General features: G+C 37.7%; 1 protein-coding gene across 4 annotated transcripts in view; it reads right to left on the bottom strand.

Annotated features, from left to right (window-relative positions):
• Positions 1–21,948, bottom strand: part of LSM14A (LSM14A mRNA processing body assembly factor) — a 58,335-nt gene that overhangs the window by 22,520 nt on the left and 13,867 nt on the right. For all 4 annotated transcript variants that reach the window (XM_045846717.1, XM_045846719.1, XM_045846718.1 and 1 more), the window contains exons 2-3: positions 8,541–8,704; positions 4,786–4,915 (exon numbers count right to left, since the gene is read on the bottom strand). In XM_045846717.1, the coding sequence (XP_045702673.1) occupies positions 4,786–4,915; positions 8,541–8,704 (294 nt within the window). The remainder of the gene's footprint in view (positions 1–4,785; positions 4,916–8,540; positions 8,705–21,948) is intronic.

Raw genomic sequence — 21,948 nt, 5'->3', positions numbered from 1 at the left:
TGATGAGAGTCTCAGGTATGGCACCAGCCTACTGGCTCTGTGGGGCTCAGCAAAGGGACCATGGCCTCTATTCACTATAAGCCAGACACTTCAGTCTCTCCCTATATACCACTGGTGCCCTTCAAGCTGTTACTGCAGTGCTGGAGCTAAGAGGGAGTGAGTCTGAGTAGGTGAGTCCGTGTGTGAATTCTTTATGAAGAACTGCTTGGGGCTCCAGCAGTGTCTTCCACCAACTCAATCCCTGCTGTTTCTACAGCCAGAAGTTGTGGGGACTTGTTTCCTGGCACTGGAATCCTGGGTTGGTGAACCTGGTGTGGGTCTGGGACTCCTTGCTCCCAAGACATCCCTCCCAAATTTTTATCCACGTGGGTGTGGGGCCAGCCTGTTCTGCGCCTGCACCCCTCCTACCAGTCTGGATGAATGTGGTTTCTTTAATTCCGTAATTGTCAGATTTCCTGATTTCTGTTGTTCCTGAGTGATATTGTTTTATATTTTAGTTGTACTTTTGACATGGTTGTGTGAAGAGGTGAGTCATGTCTGCCTACACCGCCATCTTGACCAGAAGTCTGTACTCACTATTCTTTACTCTTGATGTATTTGTATCAATAATTCACTGTTCTGATTACTATAAGTATATAATAAATCTTGAAATTGAGTAAAAACCTCCAATTCTCTTCTTCTTTAAGACTATTTTGGTTATTCTATGTTTTTATTTCCATACAATCCTTAGAATCAATGTGTCAATTATTATTTTAAAAATATCTGATGGGGCCTTTGCTGGTGAGGCTTAGTGGATTGAGCACAGGCCTGTGAACCAAAGGGTTGCCGGTTCAATTCCCAGTTAGGGCACATGCCTGGGTTGCAGACCAGGTCCCCAGTGGGGGCCACATGAAAGGCAACCACACACTGATGTTTCTCTCCCTCTCTTTCCCTCTCTTTAAAAATAAATAAATAAAATTTTTAAAAAAAGTTAAACACACATTTAGGATTGTTACAGCTTCCTAATGAACTGCCCCCTGTGCCATTATGAAGAATCCCCCTTTATCTCTGATACTACTCCTGATCTTTAAGCTATTTTGTCTGATATTCACTTATTTAACATAGTTTTGTCATGAGAGTTTGTGTAGTACATCATGCCTATTTCTTTTACTATCTTTCTTATAAACAGTGTATCTCTTATAAGCATCATACAGCCTGATATTGTTTTTTAAAAAATTAAGTTTGATAACCTCTGCCTTTTAACTAGAATGTTTAATTCCTTTACCCTTTACCAAAGTACATTTTTAAAAAACTTTCATAAAATTTTATTAATTTTTAGAGAGAGAGAGAGAAAAAAGAGAGAGATACATTGACTTGTTGTTCCACTTATTTATGCATTGTTTGATTTTTGTATGTGCCCCGATGGCAAGTTGAATCTGCAACCTTGGCATATCAGGATGATGTTCTAACCAAATGAGATACCCGGCCAGGGCCATTAAAATACATCTTTAAAAATCCTTTAGTCTGTCACCCATAATGCATGAAATACCCTCCTGGTTTTATGCTAACTATAAAATTCATAAGCATGCCTCTAAGTATTCATCAAACTCAGTGATTAAAAATTAATTTGTATAAAATACTGGAGACCTAAAAGAATCATTGTGCAATATGGTTTGATTATTTAACCAGCTACAATGTACCCAATCTGTTTGTTCAGCCAATATTCCTTCATCTAGCCTGTAACAGTATTATGAGGCTTAGCATGCCATGGCTGCTTTGCTGCTTGATACAGTATGAGATAATTAATTTTTCCTAAGCATCCATAAATTATCAAAGTCAACAATGACCTAATCTTTGCATATAACAATTATTTTAGCTTAAAATAAATAGTGCTTTAATGCCATCTGATACATCATTCCTTTCAATGTATGATAGTAACTCTTCCCCCATAATCTTGCCAAAAAAGAATATACTCAAGTTTTTGGGTTTTGTCAGACTGACAGTGAAAAATGGTGTCTTGATGTAGATTTAATTTGTATATCTCTTATTATAAGCAAGATTTAAACATCTTCCCCCATTTAAGGGCCATCTGTATTTCTTTCTTTCTTTTCTTTCTTTCTTTTTTTGAAAAAGGGAAAGTTAGTTTTTAACCCTTGCTCATTTTTCTGTTGGGTTGTAGTCATTTTTAAAAACTCTATAAGGATATTAACCCTTCATGATATAAATTACAAATAAAACTGTAGAAAAACTATAACAATATATGAAAATTAAAGTGGAAATTTTTTCTCCCTAATCAAATAGCAATAGTGTAATCCTAAATTATTTAAACTTTGATTTAAAATCAGAATACTAGGCCCAGCTGGGTAGCTCAGTTGGTTAGAGCATTGTTCTGATAGGCCAAGGTTGGGGGTTTGATCCCTGGTTAGGGCACATACAAGAATTCAACCAATGAGTGCATAAATAAGCGGAACAACAAATCAATGTTTCTCTCTACCTCCTCCCCTCAAATCAATTTTAAAAAATTCAGAATACTAGGAACCAAAAATGAAAACAAGACACATGGTTTAAAATCTGGCTTAATTTGTGCCAACACAAACTCTGCGTTAAATCCTTTTCTATAGAACATCTGTTGCCTTAATCAACACCACAGTTTTCCTACTTACTTAACAACTTTTAAATATATATTCTCAAATTAGCTGCTCCACAAATTATCCCATCAATACAGAAATCAAACAATCTAAAAAGAATTGCCACTGCAAAAATTACTCAACTAACACAGAAAGGGCAACTAAAATCCTCTGCACCTTTGTGATACCTAAAAAATACTAACCAGCAACCCCTAGTAGTTTTAAAATTGGATAAAATCATTCACAAGGAACATATATTTCACCACCACAAAATACTTTAATTAGAGGGGGAGGCTCTGAAGAATGGCAGAGCAGTATTTACTATACAGACACTATGTACTAGACCCTGACCAAATGCTTTATACATACATATATTACGTCATGCAAACTTCACAGTAATGTAGGAAGTCAAGTATTGGCTTAGCCGAAAAGTCTGTTTAGTTTTTTCCATAAAATAAAAGACACATTTTATTGATTTGGATATTTTCAGTATGTTGGCTATCTCCCAGGGGTGCTGCTAAACATCTTCCAATGCAGAAGACAGCTCCATAGCAAAGAATTATTTGGACAAAATGTCAACAGTACCAAGAAACTTGGCAAACCACTTTTGACATGTTCCATCAGTCACAGCACCTTCTTCACACACTGCACAAATTTTTGTGTTTCAGCTGTTTTTACCTTTCTTGAAATAAAGCATAATATGCCGAAAATGTTGTGTATTTTCTTCTATCTTCAGTATTAAAATGGCCGCACAAATATTCACTAATTTTGCTAAGTTAAAAAAAAAAAAAAAGCACACTGATGTGACAGCTGTCATAATACAATCTAACAAAATTGTTTCAAATGAAGTTATGGACAACTAAGCACTACTAGAGCCATCATATGGAAAAAACTAAATGTGCTTTTTGGCCATCTCAATACAATAATAATAATCCCAGCACTAGCCAACTATTCAATTTAGTGAAAGGAATTTCAAAAGAATAATATAATTTGCAACGGTCTCTTATTTGAATCCTAAGAATAGGGTTTTAATAGTTACAGCTAACATAGAATATATACAGATTTAACATGTATAATTAACATTGCTCTTACTACTTAAATAGGTGTAGGAGGTTACATTATTTCGCCTATTAAAGAATAAGTTTAAAAGGAATTAAATATTTACAATTTTTAATTTGAAACATGTCAAACCTAAGTCAAAAATTGAAAGTGTACACCTGAATACTGATGTATTCCTTATCTAGCTTCACCGACTGCTAACATCTCGCCAGGACTATTCTGTTTCTTCATTTCTTTATATCATGAAGTACACACTTCTCTTTTGTCTGGATAGAGTACAATCACCCTTAAATACTTCAAACCATTAGTCCAAAACAAAAACATTCTCCTCTAAGAAAATTAACAGTAACACCATCCAACATTTAGTCTGTATTCAGTGTTTCTCAGTAGTCCCTATGACATTTTTAAAAAAGATTTTATTTATTTATTTTTTTAGAGAGAGAAAAGGGAGGGAGAGAGAGAGAGAGAGAGAAACATCAATGTGCCGTTGCTGGGGGTTATGGCCTGCAACCCAGGCATGTACCCTGGCTGGGAATTGAACCTGCGACACTCCTATGACATTCTTTATATCATCATTTTATAAAAATCCAGATCCATGCCCTGGTTGGAGTAGCTCAGTGGATTGGGCGATAGCCTGTGAACCAAAGGATCAAATTCCCTGTGAACTGGGAATTTGATTCCCAGTCAGAACACATGCCTGGGGTGCAAGAGAGGCAACCACACATTGACATTTCTCTCCCTTTCCCCCTCCCTTCGCCTATGTCTAAAAATAAATAAACAATCTCTTTAAAAAAACTTGAAAAAAATTCAATGAAATTTGATAATGGGTTATATCTAGTTTTTAAAAAGTATATTCCGAGAGGCTGTTTTATTTAATGAGTTGAAAGAGAAACATCAATTTTGTTGTTCCATTTATTTATGCATTCATTGGTCATAAACTTGGTGTATCAACCAACTGAGCTACGTGACCAGGACCGAGAGATGACCATTTTAGAATCACTAGTCAATAAGGACATTAAATAAAGCCTTTAATACAAAAGGCTTTACCATAAAGGAACACCAAATGAAATATCTAAAAATTTGTGGTAAGAAAAAAGAAAAAGATAAAAGCTAAACGTACCAACACCAACAGCACCAAACTGTTGCCCAACTAATGAACTTGGACTGAACTGACTGTAAGTTGACATCCTGCCAAAAGGTCCATAGGAACCCACTGACTGGAATGAAGAAGTAGACGAGCCTAGTGAAGACTGAAGAAAAATTGTGGGTTATTTTTCCAGGCTCTAAACAACATACATATAATGGAAAGAAATTTAGATATTTACATTTTTAAGAAAACTATTAAATTATAACTACTAGGTACAAAAGCAATTATAACTTAAAAGATACATTTAACATCACAACAGTTGAATAACCTTCTAATTTCACAATTTATATATACAGTTGACCCTTGAACAACAGGAGTTTGAACTGTGGTCTACTTACATGCAAATTTTTTTCAGTAAATATAGTTGGTGCTCTGTATCTCTGGTTGGTTGAAACCACAAATGGGGAGGGCCAACTGTATACATCGTTCTAAGACATTTTATATAAAGGACTTGAACACCCATGGATTTTAGTATCTACAGGTGGTCCCAGAACCAACCCCTTGTGCAATCTGATGGACAACTGTACTTAAGTTTTGGGGGAGTCAAAATCCACGTTTTAAATTTTACATGTGGATTTTTGACTGTGTGGGGGTTAGTGTCTCTGAGTTCTTTGTTGTTCAAGGGTCTACTGTATGTGCCAATTATACTCACTATGATTTATAAAAACTTTTTTCTACAATAAACTCTTCCTTTGAGTAAAGTGTTTTATAGTAGATTTAGGAAGAACTGAAGAAATGTTATTTGAATATCAAGTAAAATAACTGCTTAAAAATATATAAGAAAAATCATAATTGGTTATCATGAGTTTTAAGTCTGGTGCTGACAAATAAGATATCTCACTTTTGATTTTACTCTTATTTTTGATTATTTGAGGTATACTACTAAGTTTACAAGGAAGAGATGCAAAAACAAACTATCCCACATAAAAGTTTACATTTTTAAATATAGTTCCATTAAGTTAAAAATTAAAAAATCTTAACTTACGGAACCTGAAACATAATTTAATATGTATATATTAAAAAGTTTACATATAAACTTATCTTAATATATTTCATAATATAAATATGAAGTATATATACTCATAACTACTAGGACATAAGCTCACTGATGGCAAGACCTTGTATTTGTATTCACTGCTAGTATTAGGTGCTCAATAAATACTACCAAAAGGATGAGTCAAAATATATGTCAGTTAAGAAGTTACTCAATACCATTTTGATCTTTGCTCTTGATTTTTCTCATTCCATAAAGCTGATTACTTAAATAACTGGTTCCCTGGAGAATTACTCTGTCTGTCTGTCTGTCTGTCTATCTATCTATCTATCTATCTATCTATCTATCATCTGACAGGTACCACCACTCTTTGGTGTAAGCCAGAGATTTTAAACCTTTTTCATCTCCTGGCACATATAAACTAATTACTAAAATTCTGCAGTGCATCAAAATTATCTATTTTTTGCCTATCTGACCCCCCCAAAAGAAGTATAATTTTGATCCATTCATACTGGATGGCTACTGTTAAGTTGGCTGTTGTCATTTTTAAATTTGACAATACTAGGAAAAAGAGGTCAGTGTCCCTAAGTCAGGTATTGTAAGTTTTAAAAAGTCTTGTGACACACGGGTTGAAAGTCGTCGGTATTGGCTGCTATTTCTATTAGAATGTGTCTCTACTACCTCCATTTAAAAAGTTCGGTTTTCTCAGGATTCCTTCACATTTACATCCTCAAAAGTAAGACTTAAAAAGAGGAGGATAGATGCAATTAAAGAATTTCTCCAGTTTGTTACAACAATCAAATTCACCACTTCTTATTAAAAAGCTTATCTTATATTCAGCAAAAATGAATAGTAAATAAATGTTAAAAGGTCTTTTTCCTCCTTTAATTTCATATTAGAAGAGTTTATGAGATATTTTAATAACTAGAAGACAAAGCCTATGCAAGATATTACAAGGCCCAGCAGAAGTAACACATGCTTGAGTGTGGTTGGTAGGGTAATAATATGGGTGTAATAATATATAGTTTTAACTTGAACATTTCACCTACAATGCCATATGGTGTGCTTGAATGTGATTTTGTTATGTTACAGGATTACATGCTTATGATTTTATAATTAAAAAAGGGATGTTATTCATGCCCTACCCTGTATATATATTAAGATTCTGTTTTGTGGAAAACTAAGATTTTATCACTCAGCACAAAACAGGAAAGTTGATTTAAATGTATTACACTAATAAATTAATAAACATATTTTAGTGTGAAGACTTCTAATAAAGAAAAAGGCTGAGAAGGAAATGGATTCAGAGGAAAACTAAGGAGGTCACAAGCTTTTAATCAGCTTTGCCCTCAAATAAAAATACTGTATTTTTAGGACCGTAAGACGCATTTAGGTTTTAGAAGAGGAAAATAGGAAAAAAAATTGAAGCAAAAAATGTGGTAAAATATTTAATAACATGTGACCCTGCTCTACCACCCCCACCCCCACAGCAAGCCAGGTAAGCTACATTCAGACTATAAGACACACCCCCATTTCTGCCCAAATTTGGGGAGGTGCGTCTTATAGTCCAAAAAAGGGTACTCTTATGTGAATCTGCTTCCTCTGCTGTTATAGCTGACAATTTTTTTCATCCATAAATACTTTAATTATTCTATTTTAACATAAAATTTCATAGCTTAAATCTTATTAAGTGATTCATTGGATGCTGGAAAGATTAAACAAAATAAGGAGATTAGGCTAAAAAGTTAGGTCTTGTTATAAATAGGTGGTTCTGCCTTCAACAAGTTTACACTTGACCTGGAAAAATTGACCACTGATAGAAAATAAGACTGCACAGAATTAAAGGTTACACTGCCCAAGACACAATGCCAAAAGGCAGCTAGTGTATATTCTGTTTTAAGACCTGAATCCTGGGTGTGTCTTCTGTGCAGGAATCCAAGAGAGAGAGCTGGCTCTCTGAACCCTGACAGACAATTTCTATATGCTTCCAATTAAAATGTAAACAGGTACTATAATGGACACCCTGTTTAATCCATAATTTAAAATCTTTTAGACATCATGTGCTTCTGTTTTTAATAAAACACACAATTCTTTTAGTTCTTTTACTGAGAACATTTAGTCTTCTTTTTTAATGCCTTATTTAGGGAACTGAACATGGCTGTATGTTAAACTTTTTTTATGTTTGGCTATTTTCTAAAATGCATGTATAGTAATACATACATATATACATACATACATATATACATAAAATACACAATATAGAGTGATTTAGCTTCCCCCATCCCCTTAAATCTAATACTCTTACCAAAGAGTAGTCATTACCACCCTTGTTTTCTATTATGAACCATATGAGAATTAATATAGTGCATGGATCTTGGATTCCAGAGCCAGACTGCCTGGGTGCATTCAGATTGTGGCTCTATTGCAATCTCACTTGTAAACACTGAGAATAATTATAATACCAAACTCAGAGGGTATTGATAGTGCTTCTCATATAATTAGACCTCAATAAAGGTTAGGTATTTTAACTGTTTTTAAAGGAAATATTTTATGATATAGATGAAAACATTATCCAGGTATTTTAGATATCTAGGGAACTGGAAAATGGTCAACTATATGAGCATTCAACTGAGAAAATTTAAAAACCTAAAAACCCAGGGAGGGGCAAAAGCCATGACTAACCATGTATGTATTAAGTTTACTTGAACTCCAAGACAAATTTACTATGAGTTACCTGAACAATAGCTGGGTCTTGAGGCAAGGAACATTGTGGTTTTGGTGGTTCACAAACAGTGAGGTCTTTAATATCACTTCCACGGAATATAATATATTCAAAGACTTCATCTCGAGGTGGTATTGGACGATCTGTTGGTCTGTCTTCTGTACCAAAGGACCGCACTGGTAAGAAAACAGAAAATATGAGACGTGCCTACTTATCATATTCACGTAGTACCTCTTATAAGTCTACTGTTCCAAGTACTAAGCAGCAGTTCTTAAATGTCATACATGAGAAAGTATTCATTAATCTGTAGCTAATTTTTTTAAAAAAAGAGGAAAATGAGTGGGTTTTGCCTAGAGCTATAAATGTATTGTTTAAAAGACTGTATTACAATGTGGTGTTCTTTCTACATTTATATCTTTGGTACTCGTGGTAAGAGGAAGTGTTATAATGTCCTTTCTTTCATTGTTGATTTGTTTTTAATGTCCTCATTCAGCAAAATAAAAAAAAATTGGAAACCTGTGTGTGTGTGTGGGGGGGCAGAGCGGTGAGGGGCAGTGTGTGAAGATTTACCTAGTCCACTAAATCCCAAAGTTTGGGAAACTAAACTTTGGGATTAAGAGAAGACAACGAAGGGAACATCTATCTTGGTGAGTAGTAGGTCACCTGGAGCTGAGCCAAGCAGCTATCAGCTATTCAGCCCCTTGGGACAGCCTGAAATGCTCTTGTCACCTAAATTATGTATCTCAAAATTAAATGTGATTATTTTAACACTTAAGATAATAGCATCACTCAAAGTGAAATAGTGGACCACCTGTATCAGGGTAAACTAAAAAGACTTCTGGGATCCTATTCAAATATACTGAATCAGATTTTCTGGATGGAGGGTCTACAAATCTGAACAGTTCCCCAACAGTTTCTTATGACTATTAAAGTTGCATGTTCACTGTCTTAGGAAACTTCTGAAAGTTTCCATAGAAGTAGTTCCAGATAAGAAAGTTTGAAAAATCATATATTGTCCATTTAAAGAGCGTTCTAGAGGAGTAAACCCCTCAACATTGTAGAAAGTTTAGAATGTATACATTTTCCCACAGAACTGATCCAGAGCTAGAGTGAAGGTAAATATTATTTGTTTAAATAATGCCCTTTTTAACCCTAAAAATTCTTTCTTGTCCTTACAAGACTTCCAAGGAAGATTGTAGGCACAAGTATAGGTTTGCTGAAAAGTATTCTTCCTGAAAACTATACAAAATAAACAACAAAGTTAAAAATACCCCTACTCTAGGAAATGATCTCAAACACATGCCATGAAATTTTGTTACAAGGTATCACCAGATGCTAGGATTCAATGGAAGGTGAATCCTAGAAACCATATGTAACATGCCCTTAAAAATTTTTACAGGCATCCACCAACTTGGTGGATGGGGATAGAAACCCAGATGTGATAAGACAGAAAACATGGATAAACAGTGGAAACTCCCCTTCCCCGGTTGCCAAACACTACTTTATCGGGGCAGGAGTAAGTAAGTGACAAGGTTCTACATTTTGTCCTTTATCCAAAAGGAGGGCTAAATATAAGAGTGGAAAAAAGGCAGAGACTTCCCGCCAAGATGGAAGTGAAGGTAGATGCACTGTACCTCCTTGCACAACCAAAATAAAGACAACAACAATTCAGAAAAAAAATAACCAGAACTAAGAGAAAATTGAACTGTATGGAAGTTCCACAAAGAAGGAGCTAAAATAGACACATTCATCCAGACCAGTAGGTGGGGCGGAGTCAGACAGCTGGGCTGAAAGGGGTCGAGGTACAAAAAGCAGTGACACTGGGTGTGCAAGGCACCCCAGAAGTGCAAAACGGCAGCGGGAAGACCCTGGGCACACAAGTGGCAGCTGGCAGACCCTGGGTGTGGGGTGACAACGGGCAGACCCAGTGAAGCGGCAATTATGAAGTGAGACACTGCTAGCAAGGAGGCTGGCTGAGTGGGAGGTCCCACATTTGCGCACATTTAAACCAGGTGAAACTGGGGAGCGAGACTGAGCAACCCAGGGTCCCAGCATCAGGAAATAAAGCCTCAAAACACTGACTGAAAACACCTGTGGGGGTTGAGGTGCAGGGAGAGACTCCCAGCATCACAGGAGAGTTTGTTGGAGAAACCCACAGGGTCCTAGAATGTACACAAACCCACATATGTGGGAATCAGCAACAGAAAGTCCCAGTGTGCTTGGGGGAAGCGGTGGAAGGGATTGAAGTTTGACAGAGAGCGGAGCAAGTGCCATTGTTCCCTCTCAGACCGTGCCCCCACATACAACGCCACAACCCAGCAACTGGGTTGCCTCATCCTGTCATTTTGTTCTTTGTTACCTAAATTATGAACACCTAAGGCTCCGCCCCTCATATGTAGCAGGCACGACAAGACCAGTAAAGGACCAAATGGAAGAACAGATCAAAGCTCCACAGCAAATACAACTAAGCGACTGAGAGAGATCCAACCTATCAGATGCATAGTTCAAAGCACTGGTGATCAGGATGCTCACAGAATTGGTTGAATTTGGTCACAAATTAGATGGAAAAATGAAGGCTACGCTAAGTGAAATGAAGGAAAATGCACAGGGAATCAATAGTGATGGGAAGGAAACTGGGATTCCAATCAATGGAGTGGACCAGAAGGAAGAAACCACCAAACAGAAAAGAATGAAGAACAAGAATTCAAAAAAAGGAGGAGAGTCTTAGGAACCTCCAGGATACCCTGAAATGTTCCAACATCCAAATTATAGGGGTACCAGAAGGGGAAGTGGAAGAGCAACAAGTGGAAAAGTTATTTGAACAAATAATAAGGGAGAACTTCCCCACTCTGGCAAAAGAAATAGACTTTCAGGGAGTCCAGGAAGCTCAGAGAGTCCCAAAGAAGTTGGACCTAAGGAGGAACATACCAAGGTGTATCATAATTACATTAGACAAGGTAAAAATGAAGGAGAGAATCCTAGAAGCAGCAAGAGATAAGGGGACAGTAACCTACAAAGGAGTTCCCATCAGACTGTCAGCTGATTTCTCAACAGAGACCTTGCAGGCAAGAAGGGGCTGGAAAGAAGTATTCCAAGTCATGAAAGGCAAGGACCTACATCCAAGATTGCTCTATCCAGCAAAGCTTTCATTTAGAATGGAGGGGCAGATAAAGTGCTTCTCAGATAAGGTCGATTTAAGGGAGTTCATCATCACCAAGCCCTTATTTTATGAAATGTTAAAGGGACTTATCTAAGAAAAAGAAGATACAAAGCATTGCAGGTTCGATTCCCAGTCAGGGCACATGCCTGGGTTGCAGGCCATGGCCCCCAGCAACCACACATTGATGTTTCTCCCTCCCTCCCTCCCTCCCTCCCTCCCTCCCTCCCTCCCTCCCTCCCTCCCTCTCCCCCCCCACCCTCCTTCCCTCTCTAAAAATAAATAAATAAATAAAAGATCAAAAACATGTATAGGAAAATGACACCAAACACAATTATTAACAACCACACCTAAAACAACAAAAAGAAACTAAGCAAACAACTAGAACAGGAACAGAACCACAGAAATGGAGATCACATGGAGGGTTAGCAACAGGAGAGTGGGGGAAAAGGTAGAGAGAGTAAGTAGCATAGATGGTAGGTAGAAAATAGACAGGAGGAGGGTAAGAACAGTATGGGAAATGTGTAAGTTAAAGAACTTATATCACATATGGACATGAACTAATGGGGGGAATGTGGGTGGGAGGGGGTGTGAAGGGTAGAGGAGAATGAAGGTGGGGAAATGGGATAACTGTTAATAGTATAATCAATAATATATATATTTTTAAAAAGCAGAACAAGATTACAAATAAATCAATCTCCCTCTTAACATCAGCAGCAGCAGCAGCACCACCACCACCACCACCACCACCAATGTATAATGTCCCAGCCCTCCAAAGTAATTGATTAGCTCATCCCGAAGCTGAGGAGGGGTAAAGTCAAAGGCCGCCCCCCCCCATAAAATAATAGAGAAGCTCCATTAGTTTCCCACAGCTTATCAAATCTATAACCACATATTCAAAAGATTGCTTTATATTCTCAAGAAAAATAAAACTTTTATGATCAAAATAACACTAAAATGAAAAGGTAGCATACAGAGTTAAAAGAAAAAAAGATAACACAAATATATATAACAGCAGAACTAACTCTTAAGTACATACCAACAACAGAACAGTCAAAGCAGTAAAACCAATGCATTAACGGTGTTGAGAGAAGCAAACAAAATGTAAAGAAAAAGTCAGCAATCGGATAGTTAGAAAATGATTTTTTGTAGACCTAATAGTTAATTGCTATCTGAGAAAGACAAGAAAATAAATAAGAACAAATATAATGAAAGATAGAGCAGAAATTTCCTGACATGAAGACCTAAATTTGATCACAAGGTTTCACTGTACTTCCAGAAAAAAATTTAGTGCACTATAAGACATATGGGGACTCATCCTTTGCTATATCCAGACAAACAACTCAGAGAAACAGTGGTACCAAAAGTAAGAAATGAACAATAAGTTCATTTAAGCACATAAACATATGTGACAATTTACTATGGTCCTAGAACAAATTGTAACTTTAATAGTGCTGAAAAAAGGCTATAGTTACAAAGTGTGACCAGGTAAGTCAGGTCTGTCTTAGGAGACTTCTGAATCCTACATCACAGTAGCACATAATATTCTAATAAGAATTGTGAGATGACAATGAGTGGAAGAGAAAAACATAAAAGGTAATACAAAAACTAATACTCTCATCTTTCATAGAGAGTCACTGATAAAAATCACATCAGTACAGTCAGAAATCACATTGTTTCACCCAATTTCCCCTAACCTATTGTTTATTTTTTGCACTTGTAGGTAACAATAGCTAATAAGAGCAAGCCATGTTAAGAATAGTGTAAGATGCCCACACACCAAATTTCTTCTTGGCTCAATCTGTCTACATATTCAGTCTTACAAGTATTTCTTGCATGGTTCTCCCTGTAACAGGGTGCAGCCAGGAGAGGGGCCCCAAACAGGGATTTGGAATGGGGTCCAGAACTCAGGGGTGTCCAGACTTCCCCACCAAGATGTAACTGGGAGGCAGGTCCCCTGAGTTACAGTGCCTGCATGGGGCTTGGAGAAGATTGGCTCCATGACATGGGGCCACGCCAGCCCAGATTCACGATGGTAGCCCAGTAAAGCTGGAAGGATATGAGTGCTGGCAGGTGTAACTGATTGTAGGAGGAGTAGGAAATGGGGTTGCACAGGAAGATTGGCGTGGGGATATAAACCCAGACACGGCAGCCAGTGGAGAGAGAACCACTCCGTCTTTAGCAGAGTGGGGATTCTCGCAGGCCTGCGAGAGAGAATCACCATGCAGCTTTAGCAGAGAATCGCCACTCGGCTTTGGGAGAGTGGCAACCCCCCTCCTTGCAGCCACTGTGGAGGGAGAACCATGTGGCTTTGGCAGAGTGGAGACTCCCACGGCCATTGCAGAGAGGGCCATGCGGCTGGGGCAGTGGAGAGAGAATCTCACGGCTTTTCCAGAGTGGGGACCCCTGCAGCTTTAGAAGGGGGAACCACCACTTGGCTTTAGCAGAGATCCTGGCGACACAGCTGATGGTGCCGGGAACTGAGGGAGGCCTACCAGCCAAGACGGATTACTGGGAAGAACTGGGGGCTGCCTGAGCCACAGGCTTCTATTTCTTTTCCTGAAATACAGTACCCCAGACTGGGCAAAGGGGGTAAGGAAGAACTGTATGTCTTTGTGAGTGTTTTGAGGGACTTTGGGATTTTGATGAAGACATTAGGTCACTACTTTAAGTCTGTACAGCATTAAATAAACATTTCCTTTTCTTTTCACAAATCTCTGGCATTGAGAGACGTCTTTCCTCTGGTGGCACGCATAACGAACCTGGGGGGTTCCTTCTGGCAATAGTATATTGTCCTCAGCCTGCCTTTGGCCCCCTTGTGTTCTGTAACATCCCTGATGTTGATGCACTCTTCCAGCAGCGGCCTCAACTCTTCTTATACCTTTTTCCATCAGACTACCTTCAATTTTTTTCTTTTAAGCTGACCAACAACTTAATTGTTGGGTATATTTTATATTTCACCAGCATTTTTGTTAATGTTTGCATTTCAATTATTTTAAAAAAAAATTTGTACTGAGAACATATAACATGATCTACCCTCTTAAATTTTTAAGTGTATAGTACAATATCATAACATTAAGCAAAATATTGAAAAGTAGAGCTCTAGAACTTTATCACCTTGCTTAACTGAAACTTTATACCTGCTGAACTCTTTGTTCCCTCCAGTCTCTGGCGACCACATTCAACAGTATTTGTCTTGTAACTATGGGAAATAAATGGAAGCAGACTAGTTTGGGAATAACTGGGCAAGTAATGGTGTTTCAAGAAAGGGGAAAATCAGTCTTAAAGAGACTCAACCTCACCAAAATAACATGACTTATTGAACAAAATTTCTTTCTTAAAATCCTACAACTCTGGCCACACACACCCCTATAATAGACCGATACATTATATGCAACATCAAACACAACTACTGAGCTGACAAGCACAGTTTGTAAACCATTTTGGAATTACGGAGTCTAGTCAAATACTTGTAAAATCTATGGGAGTATTTCATAAAGAGAGAGGCTGCTAACTTTTGGTTAAGAATGACATTTTGCGTAGTGGATGGCTGTTACCATTCATCACCTTCTATCCCCAATACAGGCAGTTATGGGTATGGTAGTCCATGTTCCTAGGTACAGATTACTGGTGAGAGGTGAGTAATAGAAACCTTGTCCTCCAAAAATTGGGGCTGCATGATTTGACCTGTTTGGCAATTCACCAAGGGGCCAGCACAGAGGATGGCTGTTTTTTCAACCCTCAAGGGCGAAAGCAGGTCCCCCCCCTAGTGTTGGTGAAGGCATTTTTTAAAATAAAACAAAAACCAAAAAACAAAACTTTTATTTTAATTGTTGTTGCAGTACAATTTTCTATCTTTTACTCACATCTCATCCCAACCCACCCACCCAACCCTCCCCTCCTCCCTCCCATTTCCACCCACCCCTAGTTTTTATCCATGTGTCCTTTATACTTCTTCCTGTAAACCCTTCCCCTTTCCCCCTGAAATTCCCTCTCCTCTCCCTTCTGAACACTGTCAGACTGTTCTCTATTTCAGTGCCTTTGGTTGTATTTTGCTTGCTTGTTTGTTTTGTTGTTTAGGTTCCTGTTAAAGGTGAGATCATATGGTATTTGTCCCTCGCTGCCTGGCGTATTTCACTTAGCATAATGCTTTCCAGTTGCATCCATGTTGTTGCAAAGGGTAGGAGCTCCTTCTTTCTTTCTGCTGCATAGAATTCCATTGTGTAAATGTACCATAGTTTTTTGATCCATTCATTTACTGATGGGCATCTTGGTTGCTTCCAGCATCTAGCTATTGTAAATTGTGCTGCTATGAACATTGGAGCGCACAGGTTCTTTTGGATTGGTGTGTCAAGGGTTCTTAGGATATAATCCTAGCAGTGGAACTGCTGGGTCAAAAGGTAGATCCATTTTGAGTTTTTTGAGAAAATTCCATACTGTTTTCCATAGTGGTTGTATCAGTCTGCAATCCCACCAACAGTGCACTAGGGTCCCCTTTTCTCCACACCCTCTCCAATACTTGTTGTTTGTTGCTTTGTTTATGATGGCCATTCTGACTGGTGTGAAGTGGTATCTCATCTCTCTGGTTTTAATTTGCATCTCTCTGATAGCTAGCAATATTGAGCATCTTTTCATGTGTCTCTGGATCCTCTGTATGTCCTCCCTGGAGAAGTGTCTGTTCAGGTCCTTTGCCCATTTTTTAACTGGGTTGCTTGTCTTCTCAGAGTGGAGTCGTGTAAGTTCTTTATATATTTTGGAGATTAAACCCTTGTCTGAGGTATCATTGGCAAATATGTTTTCCCATAAAGTTGGTTCTCTTTTTATTTTAATACTGTTTTCTTTAGCTGTGCAGAAGCTTTTTATTTTGATGAGATCCCATTTGTTTATTCTTTATGTCCCTTGCTCTGGGGGATGTATCAGTAAAAATGTTTCTGAGTGAAATATCTGAGATTTTCCTGCCTATGTTCTCCTCTAGGACTTTAATGGTGTAATGGTTTATATTTAAGTCTTTTATCCACCTTGAATTTATTTTTGTGTATGGTGTAAGTTGGTGCTCGAGTTTCATTTTTTTGCACGTAGCTATCCAGTTCTCCCAACACCATTTGTTGAAGAGACTGTTTTTACTCCATTTTATGTTGCTGTCCCCTTTGTCAAATATTATTTGGCTGTAGAGACTTGGGTTTATTTCTGGGCTCTCTGTTCTGTTCCACTGGTCCATATGTCTGTTCTTATGCCAGTACCAGGCTGTTTTGATTACAGTGGCCTTGTAATACAGTTGATATCAGATACTGTGATCCCTCCTACTTTGCTTTTCTTTCTCAAAATTGCAGCAACTATTTGGGGTTCCATATAAATTTTTGAAATATTTGTTCTATGTCTGTGAAATAGGCCATTGGTACTTTAATAGGTATTGCATTGAATCTGTAAATTGCTTTGGGTAGTATGGCTATTTTGATAATGCCCTTGATTTCTGGATATTGACTTTGTATCCCACTGTTTTGCCGAATTTGTTTATTAGGTCAAGCAGTTTTTTGGTAGAGTCTATAGGATTTTCTACGTACACTACAGTTTTGTTTCCTCCTTTCCAATTTGGATGCCTTTTATTCCCTTTTCTTGTCTGATCGCTATGGCTAAAACTTCCAATACTATATTGAATAAAAGTGGTGAAAGTGGATAACCTTGTCTTTTTCCTGATCTTAGTGGAAAAGATTTTAGTTTTTGCCTATTGAGTATGATGTTGGCTGTAGGTCTCTCATAGATGGCCTTTATTATGTTGAGGAATGCTCCCTCTATTCCCACTTTGCTGAATGTTTTTGGTGAAGGCATTTAAGAGAGATAGAATACTCCCCCCCCCAACAACAGCAGAATATACATTATTCTAATGGAACATTCTTCAGGACAGACCATATTACACCAAAGCCCTCAACAAATTGAAAAAGAAATTTTACAAAGTATCTTCTCTGACCAAAATGGAATAAAGTTAGAAATCAATAGTAGAGAGAATTTTGGGAAATTCACAAGTACATGGAAGTTAAACAACACACTTTTAAACAACTAATGAGTCAAAGAGGAAATCACTAGGGAAATAGAAAATTTTTTTGAGGCAAATGAAAAAGAAAATACAACATGCCAAAATTATGAGATGCACAGAATGCTACACTCAAGAAGGAAAAGTTGTGAATGTCACATCTTTGTGAATGCCACTTTAAAAAAATAAATCTTTACACTTTAAGAAACCAGAAAAAGAAATTAAACTCAAATCCAGCAGAAGGAAATAATACAGATTAGAACAGAGATTGAACAACACAAAGAATAGAAAAACAGAATCAACAAAACCAAAAGTTGGTTCTCTGAAAAGCTCAACAAAATTGACAAATTTTTAGCTAGAGTAACTAAGGACAGAGGTAAGCAGATGCAAATCACTAAAATCAGAAATGTAGAAAAGGACTCACTACTAACCTTCTGGAAATTAAAAGGCTTATAAGATATAATAATTTGTATGCCAAAACAAACTAGATAATCCAGATGAAAGAGAAAAATTCCTAGCTAACCACAAGTGACTCAAGAAGAAACAGAAAATCTCAACAGATCTACAACAGGAGATTGGACCAGTAATCAAAAACCTCCCAAAAACCAGGACCATTTAAAGCTTCTGCACAGCAAAAGAAACCAACAACAAAAACAAAAAGACAATCAACTGAATGGGAGATGTTATTTACAAACAACAGTTCAGACAAGGGGCTGATATCTAAAATTTATGAAGAACTCATAAAACTCAACACCAAATGAAACAATCCAATTAAAAAATGGGCAGAGGATCTGAACAGACGCCCCTCCCAAGAAGACACAGAAACGGCCATCAGATATATAAAATGTTCAACTTCACTAGCTATTAGGGAAATGCAAATCAAAACTACCAGATACCACCTCACATCTGTTATAATGACTATCAACAAAACAGTTAATAACAAGTGTTGGAGACACTGTGGTGAGAAAAAAAGGAACCGTCATTCACTGCTGGTGGGAATGTAAACTGGTTCAACCAGTATGGAAAAGAATTTGGCAGTTCCTCAAAAAAAAAAAACTAAAAATAGAGTTATCATATAACCCAGAAACCCCTCTTCTGAGTATCTACCCAAAGAACTCAAAAACATTTATTTGTAAAGGTATATACATCTTATGTTAATTACAGCATTATTCACAGTGGCCAAGACAGGAAGACAACCAAGATAGCCTTTGATAGAGGACTGGATAAAGATGATGTGGTACATATAAATAGTGCAATACTACTCAGCTGTAAGAAAAGATGAAATACTGCCATTTGCGACAACATGGATGGACCTTGAGAATATTATGCTAAGTTAAATAAGTCAGTCGGAAAAAGCTAAGAACCATATAATTTCACTCATATGTGGGATATAAAACGGAGACTCAGAGACCAGACAGGCAACAGTATGGTGGTTACCTGTGGGAAGGGGGTGGGGAGGTGGTAAAGGGGGCCAAACATATGGTGACAGAAGATGATTTGACTATGGGTGGTAGGTACACAAAAGGATATACAGAACATGTAGCACAGTAACGTACACTTGAAACCTATATGACCCTATTAAACAATGTCACCCTAATAAATTTAATTTTAAAAAGTCAACTCAAAAAGGAGAAAAAAGAAAAGGACTAGGACCAGACGGTTTCCCTAGTGAATTCCCATTAAAACAGGGGTATCAAACTCATTTTCGCCGGGGGCCACATCAGCCTCACAGTTGTCTTCAAAGGGCCGAATGTAATTTTAGGACTGTATAAATGTAACTACTCCTTAACTAGGGGCAAGGAGCTTAGTGCTGCTAGGTCAAAACAAGGGGGAGGGCTGGATTTGGCCCTTGGGCCTTGCGCTTGCCACTTGGGCATTAAAAAAAAAATTACTCAAAACGTCTCCAAAAAACAGGGAAAAGGAAACACTTTCTAATGCATTCTACAGATTGATCTCTCTTACGAATATGAATGCAAAAATCCTCAACAAAATACTAACAAACTGAATCCTACAATACATTAAAAAAGTTACATACCAAGATCAATTAGTATTTTATGCTAAGTATGCGAGGGTGGTTCAACATAAAAAAAATTCAGTGTAATATATCGTATTAATAGACAGAAAGGGGGAACCCCACACGATCATTTAAAAGATGCAGGAAAAATTTTTTTTGACAAAACCTAACACCGTTTCATGATAAAAATACCTAGTGAACTTGGAATGGAAGGGAACCTAACATGAAGGGCATGTACGAAAAACCTACAGCTAATGTATTCAACAGTGAAGAACTGAAAGCTTTCCCCTAAGATCAGAAACAAGATAAGGATGCCCACTTTTACCAGTGCTATTCAACCATGGATTAGAAGTACCAGACGGCACAATTAGGCAAGAGAAATAATATGTATCTGAATTACAGAGGAAGAAGTGAAACTGTGTTTGATGATGATAGGATTTCATATATAGAAAAAAACCCCCCATAAAATTCATTAAAAAGAACCAGTCACAACACCAACACACACAAATCAGCTGCGTTTCTACATACTAACAATGATAAAGCCAAAAAGGAAATTAAGAAAACAATTCCACTTATAACATTATCCAAAAGGATAAAATATCTAGCCCTGGCTGGGTTGCTCAGTGGATTGGAGCGTCACCCCATACACCAAAAAGATGTCGGATAGTGTCAGAATTGAACTGAACTATAGGGCTGTGAATCAAAGTGTCGCAGGTTCGATTCCAAGTCAGGGTACATGCCTGGGTTGCAGGTCATGACCCTCAGCAACCACACATTGATGTTTCTCTCTCTCTTTCTCCCTCCCTTCCCTCTCTAAAAATAAATAAATTAAATCTTGAAAAAAAAAATAAACAAAAAACCCAAAACCCCAGTATTACTCATAGTATCCAAAAGGTGGAAATAACCCAAACTCCTATCAACAAATGAGTAGATACACAAATTATTTTTTAAAATATTTACACACACACACCAGCTATAAATAGGAATGAAATGGGCTGACATGCTGGAGGGAAGGAATGCGGCAGGCGGAAAACTTGGAAAGAAAGGAGCTGTGATCCATCCCTTCCACCGAGAACGTACTTTCTTCCAAGGAACCATGCTGATGTTGTGTGGATGCGGGTAAACTTTTTACACTAGGACAAATTACTCCAGCATTTTTACCTGTATGTTCCCAGTCAGTCAGGCGATCTGTCCTTTCAGCAGAACCTGCCTTAGGCACTTAACCTTTCGTGGCTCAGGTGTGCCAACACACACAAAAATGGCCCAAATGGAAGAACAAATCAAAGTTTCAGAACAAATACAACTAAGTGATAGCCAGCCTATCAGATGCACAGTTCAAAATACTGGTAATCAGGATGCTCACAGAATTGGTTGAATTTGGTCGCGAATTAGATAAAAAAATGAAGGCTACACTGAGTGAAATAAAAGAAAATGTACAGGGAAGTGATGGGAAGGAAACTGGGACTCAGATCAATGGTGTGGAACAGAAGGAAGAAACAAACATTCAACCAGAAAAGAATGAAGAAAAAATAATTCAAAAAAAGGAGAGGCTTAGGAACATCCAAGACATCTTTAAACGTTCCAACATCCAAATCATAGGGATACCAGAAGGAGAAGAGGAAGAACAAGTGGAAAAGTTACTTGAACGAATGATGAAGGAGAACTTCCCCAATCTGGCCAAGGAAATAGACTTTCAGGAAGTCCAGGAGTCCCAAAGAATTTGGACCCAAGGAGGAACACACCAAGGTACATCATATAGAGATAAGGAGACAGTTACCTACAAAGGAGTTCCCATCAGACTATCAGCTGATTTCTCAAAAGAGACCTTGCAGGCAAGAAGGGGCTGGAAAGAAGTATTCCAAATCCTGAAAGGCAAGGACCTACATCCAAGATTGCTCTATCCAGCAAAGTTTTCATTTAGAATGGAAGGGCAGATAAAGTGCTTCCCAGATAAGGTCAAGTTAAAGGAGTTCATTATCACCAAGCCCTTATTATATGAAAAGTTACAGGGCTTTATCTAAGAAAAAGAAGATATAAAATAGGAACAGTAAAATGACAACAAACTCACAGTTATTAAAAACCACACCTAAACAAAAACAAACTAAGCAAACAACTAGAACAGGAACAGAATCACAGAAATGGAGACCACATGGAGGGTTATCAGCAGGGGAGTGGGAGGAGGAGGGAGGAGGAGAGAGGGGGAGAGAGGGGGAAAAGGTAC

This window comes from Phyllostomus hastatus, unplaced genomic scaffold (assembly GCF_019186645.2).
Source record: "Phyllostomus hastatus isolate PE091 unplaced genomic scaffold, TTU_PhHast_1.1 phas_contig_5, whole genome shotgun sequence".
NCBI classification, from domain to species: domain Eukaryota; kingdom Metazoa; phylum Chordata; class Mammalia; order Chiroptera; family Phyllostomidae; genus Phyllostomus; species Phyllostomus hastatus.
This window is presented reverse-complemented; position numbering and strand designations above follow the sequence as displayed.